Below are 17,031 nucleotides of genomic sequence, written 5' to 3' on the forward strand. Positions count from 1 at the left end.
GAATTATAGGTGCTGCCACCATAAGCAGGGGTCAGATGGCTTGCTGGCTCTGCAGGATTCTACGGATCGAGTCTGAGCATGGGAGACAGAAGTAGGGAAGAGGCAGCTGTCCCCATGTTTCACGTGATAATGAATTTAGGTGCGGAGTGGCTTTATTTGCTGGCCCCCTGCCCAGCTCTTACTGGAAGTGCCTCGACATTGAAATTGGGGCCGGGGAGGGGGTGTGTGTGGTTCTGACCTTGACCGGCTCAGGTGTGCACCTCCAGGGCTCTCCCATTACGGAGATTGGTTTTCAGTGCATTTTGGGAGCCAGACTTCTCCGGGTGTGCCAGCTTGTAATTCCGCTTATAGGATTTATAGAAGCTGTGTTCTGGGATCTGCTGCATTTTAATTTGGCCAGCGGAATTCTGCATCTTCAGAAATGTTTCCCTGCGCGGCACCCGTGTCAGAGCCAAGGCACACAGTCAAGGCCACGTTAATCTCTTGTGTTTTTATTCTTGGGAGCTGGCCTGGCATGACCCCACTGGCTACAGTGAAGTTGCACTTTGAACCCCAGTGATGGTGTTCTGGTCTTTGAGGCATCAGGGGAGTAGAGGGAAGAGAGGCTTTCAAAGGAGACCTAGGTGCCAGGTAGGAGAGACTGGATCTCCTCTTGGCTTCCCTCCTCCCTCTCTTATTATCCCCTTTCCCAACATCATGCCAGCCACTATCCAGGGAGAACCTGCTGGTTCCCCAAGAACCTGCTCATTGCAAGTAATTATCTCCTATTCTATGGGAACTCATCCTACGTAGCTTGTATCGTCCCATTACACATGGTGGCAGACTGAGGCTTGGAGGGAGAGCAGACACCTTCCACAGTACACACCACTAGAGCATTCTAGAGGAGGAAAGTGGGTTTAGATTAGAGCCTCTCTGATCCTTTTCCTCATCTACATTATGGGGCAAGAAACTTTATCACAAAATTCTTCTTGGTCAAAATTAGGCAACTTATAGAAAATACTTCATGTAGCCCCAAGAGTATATAGTAGATGCCCCATAAAAGTCAGTTTCTTTCCCTTCCTCCTAATCATTGGTGTCTAGATAGTCTCATACCCTCAGAAAATTCAGCCTACTTTGAGTCTTTCTTCCCCTTGGTTCATTTCTCTTCCTAGACTTGTACTGTTTTAATTTTGTCCCCTCCCTCTTCCCCATCCAGCCCTCTTGTTATTGGCCCTCAGGTTTCTTCGCTGGGAAAATGAGCATCCTGTCGAGCTGGGCTCAACATCTGCTGGGCAGTGGCACCCACTCCCTCTGCTTCCCTTGCTCGGTGGAGAGCACATCTGGCCTTGCCCCTCCAGGCCCCTTAGCCCTTTCAAGATGGCATTTATGCTAACAATGATAAAGTCACTCTCAATTACTGATATTAATCATTGTGCATGTCAGGAACTGTGCGAAGTACTCTGTGTGGTAGACCCATTTAATTCGTCCATCCTTTATCTGTTCTGTGCTATTACCAGGAGTCATGTTATAGAGAAGACATTAACTAATTTGCTCAGTCACACAGGTAGAAAGTGGGAGAGCTGGGACTCTCTCCATTGGCCATTGGCCTTGTGCTCATGGCTGGGCTGCTTTTGCCTCCATGACACTGACAGGTAAGGAAGTGCTGTAGACTAGCCCCACTTTAGGATTAGGACAACTGGGTCCAAGTCTGGTCCTTTGAGGAGTGAGCTGAGCAACAGTAAGTGTGTCTTCTGTCTCTGTCTTTTCCTGTAAAGGGAACCTCGAGTGATGACATCCAATGAATGCACCATGCTCCCATTGGTCAAGTACATTGGGTTTCCCCTGTGGAAGCCCAGCTTTTCTCTGTTTGGCTGATGGAATCTCAAGCTCTTAATTTCTCTCTTCTTTTTCAGGTAATGAACCAAAAAGATCATGTCTGAAGTACAAGGAACGGTTGAGTTTTCTGTAGAGCTACATAAATTTTATAATGTGGATCTCTTTCAGAGAGGGTAAGTATGCATCTCTGTATCTGTTGTTGTGTACATACATACATGGTTGACCCTTTAACGACACGGGTGTGAGCTGTGTGGTCCAGTAGAACATGGATTTCTAAATGCAGCATAGCACTATGGATGTTATTTCTCTTCCTTACGATTTGCTTAATAACATTTTCCTTCCTCTAGCTTCCTTTAGGTTAAGAATACAGTGTGTAATACATACAACATATAAAATATGTGTATCTGACTGTCTATATGATCAGTAAGGCTTCTGTTCAACAGTGGGCTAGTAGTAGTTAAGTTTTGGGAGAGTCCAAAGTCCTACATGATTTTTGACTGTGGGTGGGTGCCTCGAACCCCATTGTTGTTCAAGGGTCCTCTGTGTATGTGTGTGTTTCTCCTGGCAGGAAATAGAGGTGGTAAGGACAGGTGGTAGGACATTTTGGATTAACAAGAAAAGGATTTTCATTATTTTTCCTGCCAAGTGGAACATCCAAACATTGAGTGAGGTTGAAAATCGCCCACACACTGACCGACTTGAGAGTGTGAATTTCTCCCCTCCCTCCTGCACTCCCGTCCACCTTTGCTCTTCTGGGTTCTTCTTCCCTTGATGTACGTTGGTCGGTTTTACTGGGAAGTGAATTTATTGGAAATGAAGCTTGCTTGTATAGCTCTGACAATAAGATGTCTTCATGATCAATATTTGTAGGCCCATTTCCCCAAAACTGTGTATCATACCTAATACCTGTGCCTAGATCTCTCAAGGACTGAAAATTTATGATGTCCTCTTTAAGTAAAGAATTAAAGTGTAATTGCTTCGAGTCTTTAAGGATGCACTGAATTTGGTGCTGTACACGCGTGACCTCAATAGGTCTTCAGGACAGACCTTCCTCTCAAGGTCACTGCAGTTGATAACCACGTGGGATGGTGTATGTGAAGCTTCTAGTCCCAGCGGAGGGCTCTGGGTTACAGACAAGGAAGTTCATAGAGACTGCATTGGTGATGTGTTCAAGTTAACAGTGCAAAATAGGAGGTATCTGTGTTGTGGAAAACTGACCTCCATGCTTCAGAGCCAGAATACAACCCAAGACAGGGTCAGGGATAAAGAGGAACACTAGTTTTACTGCTGTGCGGGGCCAAAGGAAGCAGCCGGCAGCCCACAGCCTTCAAAATTGAAATCTGAAAGAGGAAGGGGCTGGGCTGTTTCATTGGGAAATACAGGATCTAACTGGTTTTGACAGGAATTGTGGATGAGCTGCCAGTGTCCCCCTTAGTCCTGAAACGCAAGTCTGAGAAGGGAGGAGGGGAGGTTCGCGGGAGAGAGGAGGAAGGTTACTTTAAAACCAAGCTTTGCTGAGCATTTTGATCTTTGTTCAACTTGATGCTTCTAAGTGGTTCCATCTACTGGTTTGTTTTTGCCACGGAACAGAGTATCCCGAACCTTAACCGTAGTGCCTTAAAACTGCAGGTTTCCATTCAGCTGTAGATTCCGAGGGCAGGCAGGTTGAGCTGGATTACAGGGCCTGGCCGCCCTTGCCGTGGTTTGCTCCAGGCCTGGGCCCTCGGCTGGGAGGCGGCAGATGAGCCCTACAAGCAGGAGTGGAAACACACACGACATCCTGCCAGGGAGCCTCGAACTCACAGAGGGGCTTCCCGGGCCTTCCGCTGGCCAAGGCCAAGTTCAAGGACAGTCTAGACTCAGGGCGGAGAAGTAGAGACCATCCCACACTTTCGCCCTCTGCCACCCGGGTCCGTCTCCAGTTTCAGAAGGATCGTTCGGAGTCATTGCTTCCAGTGCGCCTTGTATATGATGGCTCCTTGTTCCAGGAGGAGATGTTGGTGGGTGACCTGAAGCAGGTGGTGCGGGGAATGGGCAATGATCCTGGGACCAGCTATGTCCCAGGGACAGGGGCCCTCATTTCTGGTCGGGGTTCTGGAGCTGAGTTTTCAGGAAGCAAAGATCTGGGCATCCTCCAGAAGCTCGTCAGCATCAGACGGACCGTCCTTACCTGAGCAGAAGTTGCGGTGTAGTGAGAAAACTCTGGGCTTGGGGCCTGGCTTCTCGAGTCCTGGCTTGGTTATTGCTTTCTGGAGCCCATTTGGTACCTCCCCCCATTCTCCTGTTCACGTTGGAGAATGTCATGTGTCTATCATGTGTTAGACACTTCTACTGATGAGTTCCTAAATCTTCATCACCAACCATAGCCCGAGTGGTAGTGTCTTTACTTTAACCCATGGGTAACTCGGGATCAGGGGGATGGAACAATTCGAAGCTCTAACATAATAGAGGGGGGTTCTGGGGCTGAGTTGTTGGTTTTCTACCGTATAAGCCTGGTCTCCAGGGTGGGCTGCCTCCCCCGCCAGGGCTACACAAAACATCCATGAAGATGTGGGAAGAAAATTTTAAAACTTCCATTTATAATTCTTTTCATCAAAAATCAGAGAGAAGGGATGCCTGGGTAGCTCAGTCAGTTGGGCTGCTGCCTTCGGCTCAGGTCATGATCCCAGTGTCCTGGGATCGAGTCCCACATGGAGTTTCTTGCTCAGCAGGGAGCCTGCTTCTCCTGCTGCCTGCTCTGCCTGCCGCTCCCCCTTGCTTGTGCGTGCTCTCTCTCTCTCTCTCTCTGACAAATAAATGAATAAAATCTTTTTAAAAAAATCAAAGGGAAATAAAGCTCTATGAATAATTAGAATCCAGAATGACCCTGGAAAAATCTGTGTCCATATGGCATCCAGTCGTGAGTTCTACCCAGTAACTCTGGCATCAAATAACAGGGCCCCCCACAGTTCAGACAAGTTGATGACCTCATCCTCACGTTGCCAAATAGTACAGTTTGGGACTGGACAGGTATACACGTCCGTAAACTGTTTTCTTCCTTTAATTACACTAACCCTCATAAAATAGCTAGTGGCCTAAAAATAAATACTGTAAAGCCATCATGAATCGAAGGTAATATTGCTAATGAACGTGTGGTGAGCAGCAGCAAAGGACAGAACTGCCCTGGTCTTCTCCTGTGCAGCCTGTTCACGTGCACCCTGGGATGGAACGGCAAGCTGATCAGATTCAAGAATAGGTAGGCTTAGAGAGTTGAGCTTATGTAAAGAGCTATTTGATGTATGGAGTTGTAACTACAGTTCTTCACAATACACCTAATCCTGATGGTATTCTGGGGCTTCAGGTGTTGACAAAGTGTTGTATGAAACCGTTACCAGAAGCAGGACATTTCAAGGGACACACCCAAAACTGGAAGAGGGCCCTGCGCAGTTGGTTAAGGAGTTTACCAGATGAGTGAGGAAATCGTGACTCACTCTGCCTGCCTAAGATCCTCTAGGTCTGTGTGTTTTGAGGAGCTCTCTTAGGTAGCCATGCTCAGCACTGAAGTCTAATATTTAATTAGACTAAATTAAAACCAGAATATCGAATCACTGTTATATGCATATTTTTAGTAAGAGCAAAAAGGTTATATGTTCCTTTAATATAAAAAGCAATTAATTTTTAAAACAAGTATTATTGAATTCCTTATCTCATCTTTTAAAAGATCCTTCTTTATGCTTACAATGACTATTGTGTAGGATTATGCAATCATATGGGTATGGGATTGTAAATAAATATACGTATATTGGAGTTGCATGCTTGAAGATGTTGTTACTGTAAGTATGAATTCATCGGCAGTTGGTGACCATGGGTCTAGTGGAACAAAGGCTCTCAGGAATTTCTTCCTGCTCTCCATGCCATCCCTTCACGGTGTTGGCACTTTGGTGTGGATGAGGGCATCATCTTAGGATGGAGCATACTTATGGTGGGCTTCATAGCAGCCTTGGCCATGAACAGGCTGGGACATCATTTGGATGAAGGCAGTCAGAGCTCTTACGAGAATAGAGTGGGTTCTAAGATCTCTAGAGTCCTGCCAGCAATAAGACCTTGAAGTTAAGGGTCCCCAGTCCCCTGGGCCAAGGCTGTAGAGAGCCATGGACAGGCTAGGTACAGCACCAGCCAGGATTCTGCATCCTTCAGAAGGGTGCCTAACAGCTGTGGTCCATACAGCTCCATCACCAAGGGTTTCCCTGCTCCGAATCCCACAGGAACCATGCTCATGGTGAGATGAAGTTACTTTACCCAGCAAACACTGCATGGGGAAGTGATGACTAAGATCTAAGCCTAGTGGGCGAGGTGTACCCCACATGAAAGAAAATGGAGGATTTCCATGTGTCATTGAAGAAAAGGAAGGCAGCTTTGGGGAGGCTGGCCCATTTTTGGGTCTGAGGATATGCTCCAGATGTCTTTGGGAGGTAGAAATTAGAGTCAGGGATTGCAAAGGAAGGAAAATATCCTTCCTCACACTGAATTTGACTGTGGGCATCCACATTTCAGCAGTTTCTCGGATAATGAGACATGCCCCTTGTACCTCCATCCCGATGTTCGAGATCATCACTGCCTATTCTGGTCAGGTAGACGTTGTGAGATGTGTCGAAAGCACGTGGATGCAGAACTGAGAATATTGCATGAGATCCTGCCCCGTTCGGGGATTACTTGCTTCTCGTACATTTACGTTTGTGGATGGTTTTTCTAGTCCCAGAATGCATATTGCCTTTTGGTGGTGTTTGCTTTGAGCAAACAGTCAACTTGCATTTCTCCAAAGTCTATATTGACTGAAGCAAATTCTCCAAGGGAAAATATCTCCTGAAACCAGTCAACATGCACTGTGAATTGTCAACCCATGCCTGGCAGCAAGACTCATCCTGACAAAAAGGGCAGGGGCAGGGAGGCACTGGGGAACCTGGCTTGGGGGTCAGACCTGAATGTGAAGCCACACTCTGCCCCCTTGTAGGCTCTGAGAGTGTGAAAATGTCCTTTTAAAACACTCTAAGCCACTATTTTGTCACTTGTAAAATGGTGATGACACAGTCTCACAGGGTAATCAGAAGAAGTCTTATGGTATGAATCGCATGAAGTAATATATGCAGAACAGCTAGCCTGGTGCCTGGTACCTGGTAAATACCATCTAAGTTGTCGTCACTACGAATAGTGGGACCACCTGCTTTCCTTGCTCATGCTCTCACCCAGCTCAGTGTTCAAAGCCTAAATGGTTTGACCTTAAATTTCTCACTTTTATTGTCTATGCTCAGATCATTCTTGAGTGTCCTTCTTGTAATATCTACCTTGAAAATTCTACTCTATTAAGTTTTAGCTTAAATAGAATCTCATGTCAGACTATTTGTTGACTGGTCTTTATCTACTCTATCCAGCCCAGTTTGTAGGAATCCCTCATTCCCATAATTTTAAAAGCCTGCCTCTCCTAGGTTTTATTCCACCATCCACTCACATCGTCATTCCTATAAACACTAGTAAGCGTATGCTGTTGTGAAAGGCTCTAGAATCGTGAAGATGAGAGACTCTGCCCACAGAGTGTTTGCCAGATAATAAGGGAGGCAGATACACACACAGGGAATGGCCACCAGGTAGGGTAAGTTCTGTGACAAAGACGGATTTCGGATACTATGAAGAGAAACACCAGGGGAAGCCACTCTGTGCGTAGAGTCAGAGAAGGTGTCCCAGGAGGAGATCTCCCAAAGCTGTCTTTTGAAAAGTGCGTAGGAGTCAGCCGTGCAGAGGACCTGGGAGGACCAGACCACGGAATGGCTCGGTAGTGTCAGGAAGCAGAGCCCACCTGGAAGGCCACGGGGAAGCAAAGAGTACGAAGGCGGGGCTGGAGGATCACAGAACTTACCGCAGCTGGTCTCTTGTTAGACTGGTGACTATCAGGATGCTAATGTCAGTGCCACCGATGTTCTGAGACATTAATGGTGGGGGACAGGACCAGGTTGCAGAAGGGAATAGTGGTGATGTCCTATCTGGTTTTGTCTTCTTATCAAGTGGCTTGAGGCTCCTTAAGGGTAAGGACCTGATCTTACCTGACTTTATATGGCCTGTGCCTGACCCGGCAGAGCCTGGCATATCCTTGGAGATCCATGAGAGCTTGTATTTACCCTGATAGAACTTTCTGCTTCTTTGAGAACTTCTTGCAACTAGGATGGGTTCCCATGGATCCCCACAGTGAGAAAACACTTCCTGATTTCTAACGTACTATTTACATCACTGCATGTCAGAGTGTGGCCCATGGGCAGGAGCATCACCATTACGCTTCCGTTAGAGGTGCAGACCCTTGGACGTGTCCCAGACCTACCAAGTCAGAATCGCTGGTCATGAGGCTCAGAAAACCACGTCTTCGTGTGTTCTCCATCTGAGTCTGGGGTAATAGCACAGAAAGTCTCTACGACAGTGTCAGCCTAGGCTGTGTACTACAATCATCTGCAATCATCCACCCTCCAGGCTAATTAAATAAACAACTTCTAGGGAGGGACCCCAGACACTTGTAAAGTTCCACAGGTGGTTCCCAGGTGGAAAATGACTGGGTTAGGACCCAAGGGAGCAGTCCACACACTGAGCAAACTTGGCCTTGCTTGAAAACCTCTTCTTCCAAACAGAATAGGCCCAGGTCCCTTCCTTTGTAGCAGGACTGTGGTGTCTCCCCTTCCCCAGGAGGAAACAGGACCTTACCTCCTTTTGCACATGGATTCCTCTTGCTCAAGAGCCCATGGAGATTCCGTGTAAGTTTTCCAGTATGGATTCTGGAAGCCAGAAGCAGAAGGGAAAGTCTTACTTCATTTACAACAGTCTTCTCATAAGGAAGTACTTGAGCGAACAAGTATCAAGTATACAAGTATAAAACGCCCACTATGTGAACATTTGTAGTCATCGATTTATTAAGATCTCATGTGTGCTTATTATATATGACCGCGATATGCCCAATATTGTTTGTTGAAAGGGAGCCAACATTTGTCCTTGAAAATGTATTCAGATTCCATTTTAAGTCTTAATTCAGACTGGCTTTCTTTCTGAGTGAAGGTTTTCCCTGATGTTGAGATTCATCTCCTGGCCTCAATCAGTATTATCAGATCTGATGTCTAAGGTCAGACACTCACGGAATTATTAGGATTGAGATCCCCTTTGAACAAACTCACCTGCCTTTTCTCTACTAGAGTGAAAACGGTTGAGTCATAAGTCAAGGGTTTCCTGAAGGAAAATGCCATCTTGCATTTATGCCTCGATGTCCCCATCATCAGTTAATGGCCGGCGACAGCCAGTTCCCTGTGAAATGAGTTAACCAGCCCCAATGTGCCTTAATGGACTCAGAAATACAATTATCTTTGCTTGCCAGAGATCAATTAATTGATTTGTCTGGTTCTGTCAGAAATAATCTTTTTCCTCACTTCTCTTATTAAAATATTTTGCTGTCCTTTTCATTCATTCCCTCAGTTTTGAATGGGAGTGGGATTATAGTGGTTGAGAACCCCGCTGGATGTCCAGCATTGCTGGGTAAAGAGAGGCCAGGATGACTCTGGGAAGGCAGGGCATGTGGGACCCACCAGTGAGTATCTCCAGGGCCTTGACAGTGGTCCATTTGCTGTGAAGACGGACCGTGTGCCCTGATGAGTGGCCGGTGGGCATGATATTCGTGGCACAGAAATCAGAGATCTAATGTACCAGTTCAGACCCATGACTTTCCATGTGTGCGGACAGACAGATTCCCTTTACTTTTTTTACAAGTCAGAGTGATTCAGGATTTTTATCGGTCTGAGTCAAGGGTTCCTTCTAGCACAGGACATGTAGGTTGGCTCCATGGTCTCTAAGAGTAAAATTCCATAATTGTTGTAATTAAAAAATTTGATCTCCTCGTCCCTGTCAAAAGGCCTTGTTAGAATTATTCCTACGACCCTACGACCCTTACTCAAGTATGCATTTGGGAGATGCTGGATTATTTTTCTAGCAAATCCACATTCCTGTCAACAATTGTCCTGTCCCATTTTTTCTTCTTTTGCCTTTGAATCTATGACTTCTGAGCTTGATGCTTTAAGCCTTTTATCCTCTTAACCCCTGGCTGAGGACAGGCTCAGCAGGTCTATGAAGAAGAACCCCTCCCAGGGGGCTCAGATTAACATGCTTCTGGAGAGCTTAGAGCCGCCCACAGGGGAATCAGAGGTCAGGCAGAAAACCCTGGGCAGAGTGGCCCTTTCTAGTTTTGAACTCAAAGTGGTTCTTGCGAAGCCCTCTCAGGGGAGTGAAAGGCCTCTGCTCCTGAAGGTGATAGAGTGGAAGGAGCACAGACCCAGATCTTGATTTGGATTCTGTTTTCTCTGTTATTAGCCAGGTGCCCATGGGCAAGTTGCTAACTTCTGGTCTCTGTTTCTTCACTGGCTTTGCAGGATCATGTTTGAAGCCAGTGAGGTGATATTTGTAAGGCTCCTAGTTAAAATGAGGTCCAGACCTTGTGGGGCTCATCAAGAGGGCCTGAAACGGACCGCTGAACTGGCTGGAGCCTGAATTGGGTAGTTCCTTTCTGTGTTTTAATAGTCACCACAACTAATCCCCCAGGAAGAGGTAAGGCCTTCTTGGTCTTAAAATGTTTTAGGAGCGCCTGCGTGGTTCAGTCAGTCAAGTATCTGACTTTGGCTCAGGTCATGATCTCAGGGTCCTGAGATGGAGCCCTGTGTTAAGCCACACATCCAGCCCAGCATCACTGGGCTCCCTGCTCAGCAGGGCGCTTGCCTCTCTCTCTCCCTCTGTCCCTCCCCCTGCTCTTGCACAAGCTCTCTTTCTCTTAAGTGAATAAGATCCTTAAAAAAATGTTGGTTCAGATTGGCCTCCCTGGGGGAAGTCCTGCTTCCTGTTCTTTACCTCATACATGGGATCTACAAAGTGAGAATGTCACCTTTCTTTTGTTCCAGCTTTATTGAGATATCACTGACCTGTAATGTCACATAAGTCTAAGGTGTGGTGTGCTGGTTCGGCCTAGTTTATCTCGTGAAGGGATCACAATAAGGTTAGTTAACACATCTGTCACCTCCCTTAGTTGCTGCTTTGTGTGTGTGCATGTGTGCGTGTGTGTGGTGAGCACATGTAAGTCTACTCGTTTATCAACTCCAATGCGCAACACATTTCTAAAGAAATAATTACCTTGGGGACTCTTGAGAAACGTAGTCAATAGAGATATACTAAATCACAGAGGTTTCTTTTCTAGAAGGTTCTTTGAATGGATCTTGGGTCAGAGTAGAAAGCATAAGGGATTGAGTGAGGTCCTTAACGGCTCTTGTTGTCCAATATTGCTCAAAAGCAATTTTTTATTGCATTTCATCAGATTTCCTCATTTTAAACATCTAATTACACACATAGACGTAAATAAGATAATTTTGCCTAGTGAAGGAATCATGGTGACAGTTTCATCTTGTACTTTTCCTCATTTTTCACACTCACCTATTACTTTTATCGTCAAAATTCCCTCCCACCTTCCCTCTCCCTGTCCCCTCCCTTCCCTTCCCTCTCCCTTCCTCCTCTTCCTCTCCCTCCCTGCCCCCTTCCCCCTCTTTTCCTCCACCTTCTTGTCCCCTTCCTTCTCTCCCCCCTCCTTCCTCTCCCTCTTCCTCACCCTCTCTATCCCCTACCGCCTCCCTCCTGCCCCTGTCCCCCGTCTCCCTCTCTCCCCTTTCTTGCTCCTTCCTCACTTTCCTGTCTCTCTCCTCCCCCCTCTTCCTTCCTTTCCTCCCCCACTTCCTCTCCTTCTCTCTCCTTCCTCCCTTTTCTTTCACTGAGCAAACACTATTTTATATGCACACATGTTTTCCTTTACAAAAATGTGGTAGACCAGTTTGGTCTCTATTTTTTCTCTTTCCCTTTTGGGAGCACTTCCTATAACCCTACACATTCCTTTATGTATAATGCTGCTAAGATTCCCTTACAGGGCTTCAACCATAAATTACTTCACCAGTGCTCTCTTCTTGGATATTATTTTATTTTTAAAAAAATATTAGAATGCATTTTATCATTTAGAATTTGTCATGACTTTTTTTTTTATAATCAGTAAATGCTTGATTATAAAAACCGGTTACCCTGAAAATGGTAATTTTTCTGCTTCTCGTGCTTCTAAGTCCCTCGTAATGTTGAGGGAGGTTAGCACCATGGTTGACCATCCAACATGGGGAGGAAGGACATGACTTTCAGCCGAGCAGCCCTCACTCCCAGATCTCCATTCCGTCTCCTCCTAAGCTCCTGCGGAAGGTGCGCTCTGGGGCTCCAAGGAATTCGGAACTGACTCGGGGCTCTGGCGCATCAGGCAGTAGATCTCCACTCCTTCAGGGTGAGGAGCTCTTAGGAGCCACACAAGTCTGCACATGTCCCTCCAGCCGATGCTCGGGTCTCCACGGCTCCACCTGCCCCACGTGCAGAACTTTCGGTCTCTGAAGTTACTGTGTGGGGACTTCCGGGAAAAGGGGAGTCGCCAGTGTGAAGGCTGGCCCTTCCCTGCTCTTCCTAAAAATAGCAGATCTTTGTACTCACCAACCTGCTCTGTGTTCCCCCAAAAGGTGACATTCTTGGCTTTCTTTGAAAAACTCTCTTTCCTTTCATTAGATGAAGTCACCTCTTGAATTCTGTCTCAGCCCACTGGAGTCAACCAGAATTTCACTGGAGAAGAAAATTTAAAAATTCTGGATCGCTACAAACAACCTCTCACAACCCCATAAATCGGCAGGGGGTAGTGTCCCTGCACTGTGGAGGCGGCAGGGGTTCTGTAAGCTCAGCAGGTGCACAGGTTCACGCGCTTGGCCAGTGGCCAGAGGGAGGGGTTCCCTCGGGGGTGCCTGGACCCCAGAGTCTGGGCATTCTGTCTTCAGCCCACCAGGCATGTTTGTTTCCTGGGGCCTGGCTGGGTGCTCAGATGGCATGAGGTCTGTGTCCCCCTTCCATCAATACTCTACTTCTGCAAACAGCAGAACGGCAGGTACCACAGTGGAGGGGGAATCAGACTCAGACGGGCTTTCCTTGCTGCCCGCCACCCGCCTGCTTCTCTTCCGTTCGTAGTGAGAGGATGACGTATGGGGAATTCAGTCCTCCTGGCTAATGACGGGCGGGCAGGCAGGGACAGAATTTCTTCCCCTAAATAGAACCTCACAGATGAGCATTTGCTCCCCCTCTTTCTTACCCACTAGAGCTTTCCCCGATGTCATCTTCCTCAAGAGGGAATGTGTGGCTTCCCCTCCTTGGAGTTCCTACACACACACCCCCTAGTGGGAAGCAGATTCCTGTCATCTCCCGTTCCTCTGTTTGTGCATTTGTAAACTTGTTAATTTACTTGTCCAGGGGACACTGGGTTCTGCTTTACTCAGCGTTGCCTTAGGAACTCTGGCAGAACCAGGAGAAAGACAGAGACATGAACTCAAGTTGTTCACAGAGGACTATGGGAGTTAGAGATGCAAGTCAAGAGAGTGGCATCCCCAACGGGAAAGCAAAGCACAAGCAAGGATGCCCTTCCCTCCCCCGGGAGGTTCTCTGCAAGAGAGGGCTCACTAGTCACATAAAGACTGAGAGGGAATCCCAGGCATTGAGACCCCCACAGGCAAAGGCTTGGAGATGAAAAAGCGTGGCATCTCCCGGAAAGTGCCGTGGTGTCCGGGAAGGCTGCGTAGAGGTGGTCTTTCTGTAGACTGGGAGGGGGCGTTAGTCCTCATCATCATGACGGGCAGATTTGCCGTGCCTTAGAGCCAGGATGGCACCTTGCAGCTAAGGGATGAATACGGGACGGTTGAAGGAAGGGAGAAGTGGGTTGCGGGGACTGTAGAAATGACTCTTTGGAAGGGAAGAGGAGGATGCTTGGGGTGAGGAAATTGATGACAGTGGTGAAGGCGGTTCAGAGGGAGAGCACGTAGGCAATACCAAAGCAGTGGGATTGGAAGAATTGGGGCTTTTATGTAATGTGGAGGGGGAGAGAGGGGTTTCAGTGGAAAGCAGCTGTCCCCTGGGGTGAATTAGTAGATGAAGCAGAGGGGGAGGTGTTCCAGTCCGTCAGGGTAGATGATGTGAGTCCACAGGTCTGGAGGCAACAAGGGACCTGAGTCCAAGACCAGGCAGCAACCTGGGCTCTGATTCATCAGCTCATGGGTTTTCAGTGGCTTGTGACACTTTGTGAGCTCAGACCGTGTGTTAGGAGCTATAAGACATCAGTTCACCCAGTGCTACTGGCAGCTCTGTGAGTTAGGGATTATTACTTCCATCTTCCAGATGGGTAAACTGAGGCTCGGAGATATACCTGGCTGTCCCACAGCACAGCTGAGGTTTGAATTCGTGGCCGTCTGTCTGCCAAGCCAGGACGACCGACACTGTTCTGTGTTCTGTCTGCAAGGCGGGACTCCAAGAGAAAAACCACCATTTCATTCCATCTGAAGGTGACGAAACACACAAAGTGTCTGAGCTAAAGCTGTTGAAGAGGTGTCAGAAGCACCAGCAGAGCAGAGAAATCGCAGAAGGGAAGGGATGCGGGCGCCTGGGAGAGGGAGCATCCCTAGGGTCACCTGCGGCAGACGGATCCCTGGGTACGGGGACCTGGAGTGACTTGAGTCTGGCCTCCGATGGTCCAGGTTCATCGTTGTCAGAAAGTTTGTTTTTATGAGGGGAACATGGAGCCAGAGAACCTGGTATGCAGGGAGATGGGAGCTGACCCTGCAGGGAGAATCTCCCCCCAGGACTGGGGAGAGCGGACCCCTGAGCTGGGCTTTGCTAGTCAGTGTGATCAAGCCAAGTAGAGCCAATGGCCGTGGCCATTTGCCACCCACTGACCTCTTTGAGCTGATGCTGCTGGGGTAGGAGAGGGCCCCTGGGGGAGGCAGAAGTGCATACCAAGGAGCTAGAACTTTTCCTTGTGGGGTTGGTGCAGGAGGGGTGAGTATGGGATGTTGCAAGCAGGTGAGTGATCAGATTTGGATCAGAGCGTCCTTTGGCGGAAGGGGAGGGCAGAGACGGTAGCAGGGGGAGCAGCGTCCGCTTGGAAGAGGACTGACAGGCATGTATTTGAATTCATAATTACTGGGTAAGGTATATGAACGGGGCAGTGATGATGCAGGAGACATTTACAGAGCCGTGTGACAGAGAGGTCTCTTACCACACTGCAGATCCTATTGATTAGCAATTTCCAAGCTTTGTGTAAAGCACAAATCCCACCACTGATCTCTCTCATCCCATGACTTAGCGAGCTGTAGAACCAGAAGAAACAGTCATGAAATGGAACCGGTGTGCTTTATTTATAGCTGGGTTGCTTCCTAAGACTCTCCCAGCGCAGGGTATTGAGAAAACAGATCAGGCAGTGAGGATTAAGCGTAGGCGTGGAGGCCGAGATGGGATTTTTTCCTGTCTCTCTCCTCTCCAATGGAGATAAATCTTTAGACTCAAGTGTTTAGAGGCAGTAGGGAGGGAGATGAGGAGGAGAGAAGATGAATGGATGTCTGGGTCCCAAGAGGGGCCCAGGGTCCATCGGCTGAGCTGTAGTTACCCCATACAGGGAATAAACTGCAGGTAGACAGGGCTCGTGTGGTTCCTGATATTTAAGGCAAAGCTGCCCCTTCCCTTGTTAAAATGCGTCCCCTTCGGGATCACAGGCTTTAACCAATCCCGTTGTCACTGCTCCTCTACGGACACTCACTCCCGAGGTATCCAGTCCCCTGGGTTTAAATGCCATCTATGTGTCATTGGCTTCCTGGCTGATGTCATCCGCCTCTTCCCTCTTCCAGACTTCAGACTTGCCCAGCACGAGCTGGGCTCATTGTCATCTTCCTGTCTAGATGACACCCAGGCCAAACTCCCGATCTCTCACCTTCCCTCCCAGACCTCGTCCATCAGTCACCCTACTTCCGTTAATGGCAACTCTGTCCTCCAGTTGTGGAGATCAGCACTGGAGAGCAATTCTCGACTTCTCTCTGCCTGCTACCTCGTGTCACTGCAGCCAGAGCTCCTGTTGGCTCTCCCTTCACAATGCCTCCAGAAGAGGACATTTCTCACCCCTACTGCTAATGCCCTGGCCAAGCCAACGTCTGTCCCGTCTGGATTTGTACGATCGTCTTCCCTGTCTGTTCTCCCTGATGCCACCCCTGACCATCCCTGGTCCCTCACAACCTAGAGATCTGATGGTCCTTCTAAAACGACACTCCAGTGCTCCAGTCCTCCAAGAGCTCTTCAGTTTGTTGGGAACAGAGCCAGAGTCACTGCAACGGACACTTACTCTCCCTTCCTTCATGTCCCCCCTGCCAGAGAGCTGTCTCTGTAGCTCCTTGATTGTGCCAGACATGACCCTGCGGTAGAGCCTTTGTGTTGGCTGTTCCTAGTGTCTGGACTGTTCTCCCCTTCACTCTTTCAAAGCACTGCTGGAAGTCCCCTCCCATAGCGGATGCCGTGACCTGCTGCCCACGGGTCTCTGGGCTTATGGCTGGGCACCTGCCGCTGGGTCCTTCCTCAGAGAGGTTACCTCCAGAGGAAGTCTCTGCCTTGCCCGATGTTGCATGTATGTCCTCCCCCTGCTCTGGGGCTGTTGACATCCAGTGACTGGTTGAGGAGCGCTGCAAAGGCCTGTCCCTCTTGCCCTGATCAGGGTCACCTCTGATGGACCATCCCAGGTCCTGGGCTCTGATGGACTGACCCTGTTGCAGTTACATCTCTGTCCATCTCTCCTGCGCCCAGTCCTATCTTCCTCACTCTCCCATGGGGATGTTCCTGAGATCACACCTCAACATGCGGATCTCCAGTGAGGATACTCTTTACCAGGACATCCAAATTGAAACACCTGCCCTGACCTTCTTTCCAAACTGCAGTCCCCCCAGCGCCTGTCCCAGCTCTGTGAATGCTGTTACCTTGCTCTACTGATGTGTTTTTGGTGGTGTCTGCCTTCCCCTCTCCCCCACTGTAGGCCGTAATCTCCTGGAAGGAGGAACGCCTGGTATGTCCCCTGATTTTGCTCAAGAGACTGTAACTGGGCCAGGCTCATTGTAGGAGCTCCTTTAGTGTTAACTGAATGAAAGGAATAGAGAAGAGGAGGCTGTGGTTGACAAGGACAGGGGAGGGGACAGCGTATTCTGTGCTTCAGCATGGTGGGCACCTAGAGTGTCATGTCAAGGAGTCCAGGGTCCCTTCCAGGACCTGCAGGAAAGAACACCCCATTAATCCGAGGTAACTCTTGTA

General features: G+C 48.4%; 1 protein-coding gene across 2 annotated transcripts in view; it reads left to right on the plus strand.

The window, feature by feature from the left end:
* Positions 1 to 17,031, plus strand: part of FAM135B (family with sequence similarity 135 member B) — a 269,959-nt gene that overhangs the window by 97,245 nt on the left and 155,683 nt on the right. For both annotated transcript variants that reach the window (XM_032873483.1, XM_032873484.1), the window contains exon 2: positions 1,893 to 1,988. In XM_032873483.1, the coding sequence (XP_032729374.1) occupies positions 1,912 to 1,988 (77 nt within the window). In that variant the 5' untranslated portion in view covers positions 1,893 to 1,911. The remainder of the gene's footprint in view (positions 1 to 1,892; positions 1,989 to 17,031) is intronic.

This window comes from Lontra canadensis, unplaced genomic scaffold (assembly GCF_010015895.1).
Source record: "Lontra canadensis isolate GAN:19392208 unplaced genomic scaffold, GSC_riverotter_1.0 scaffold49, whole genome shotgun sequence".
Lineage (NCBI taxonomy): Eukaryota > Metazoa > Chordata > Mammalia > Carnivora > Mustelidae > Lontra > Lontra canadensis.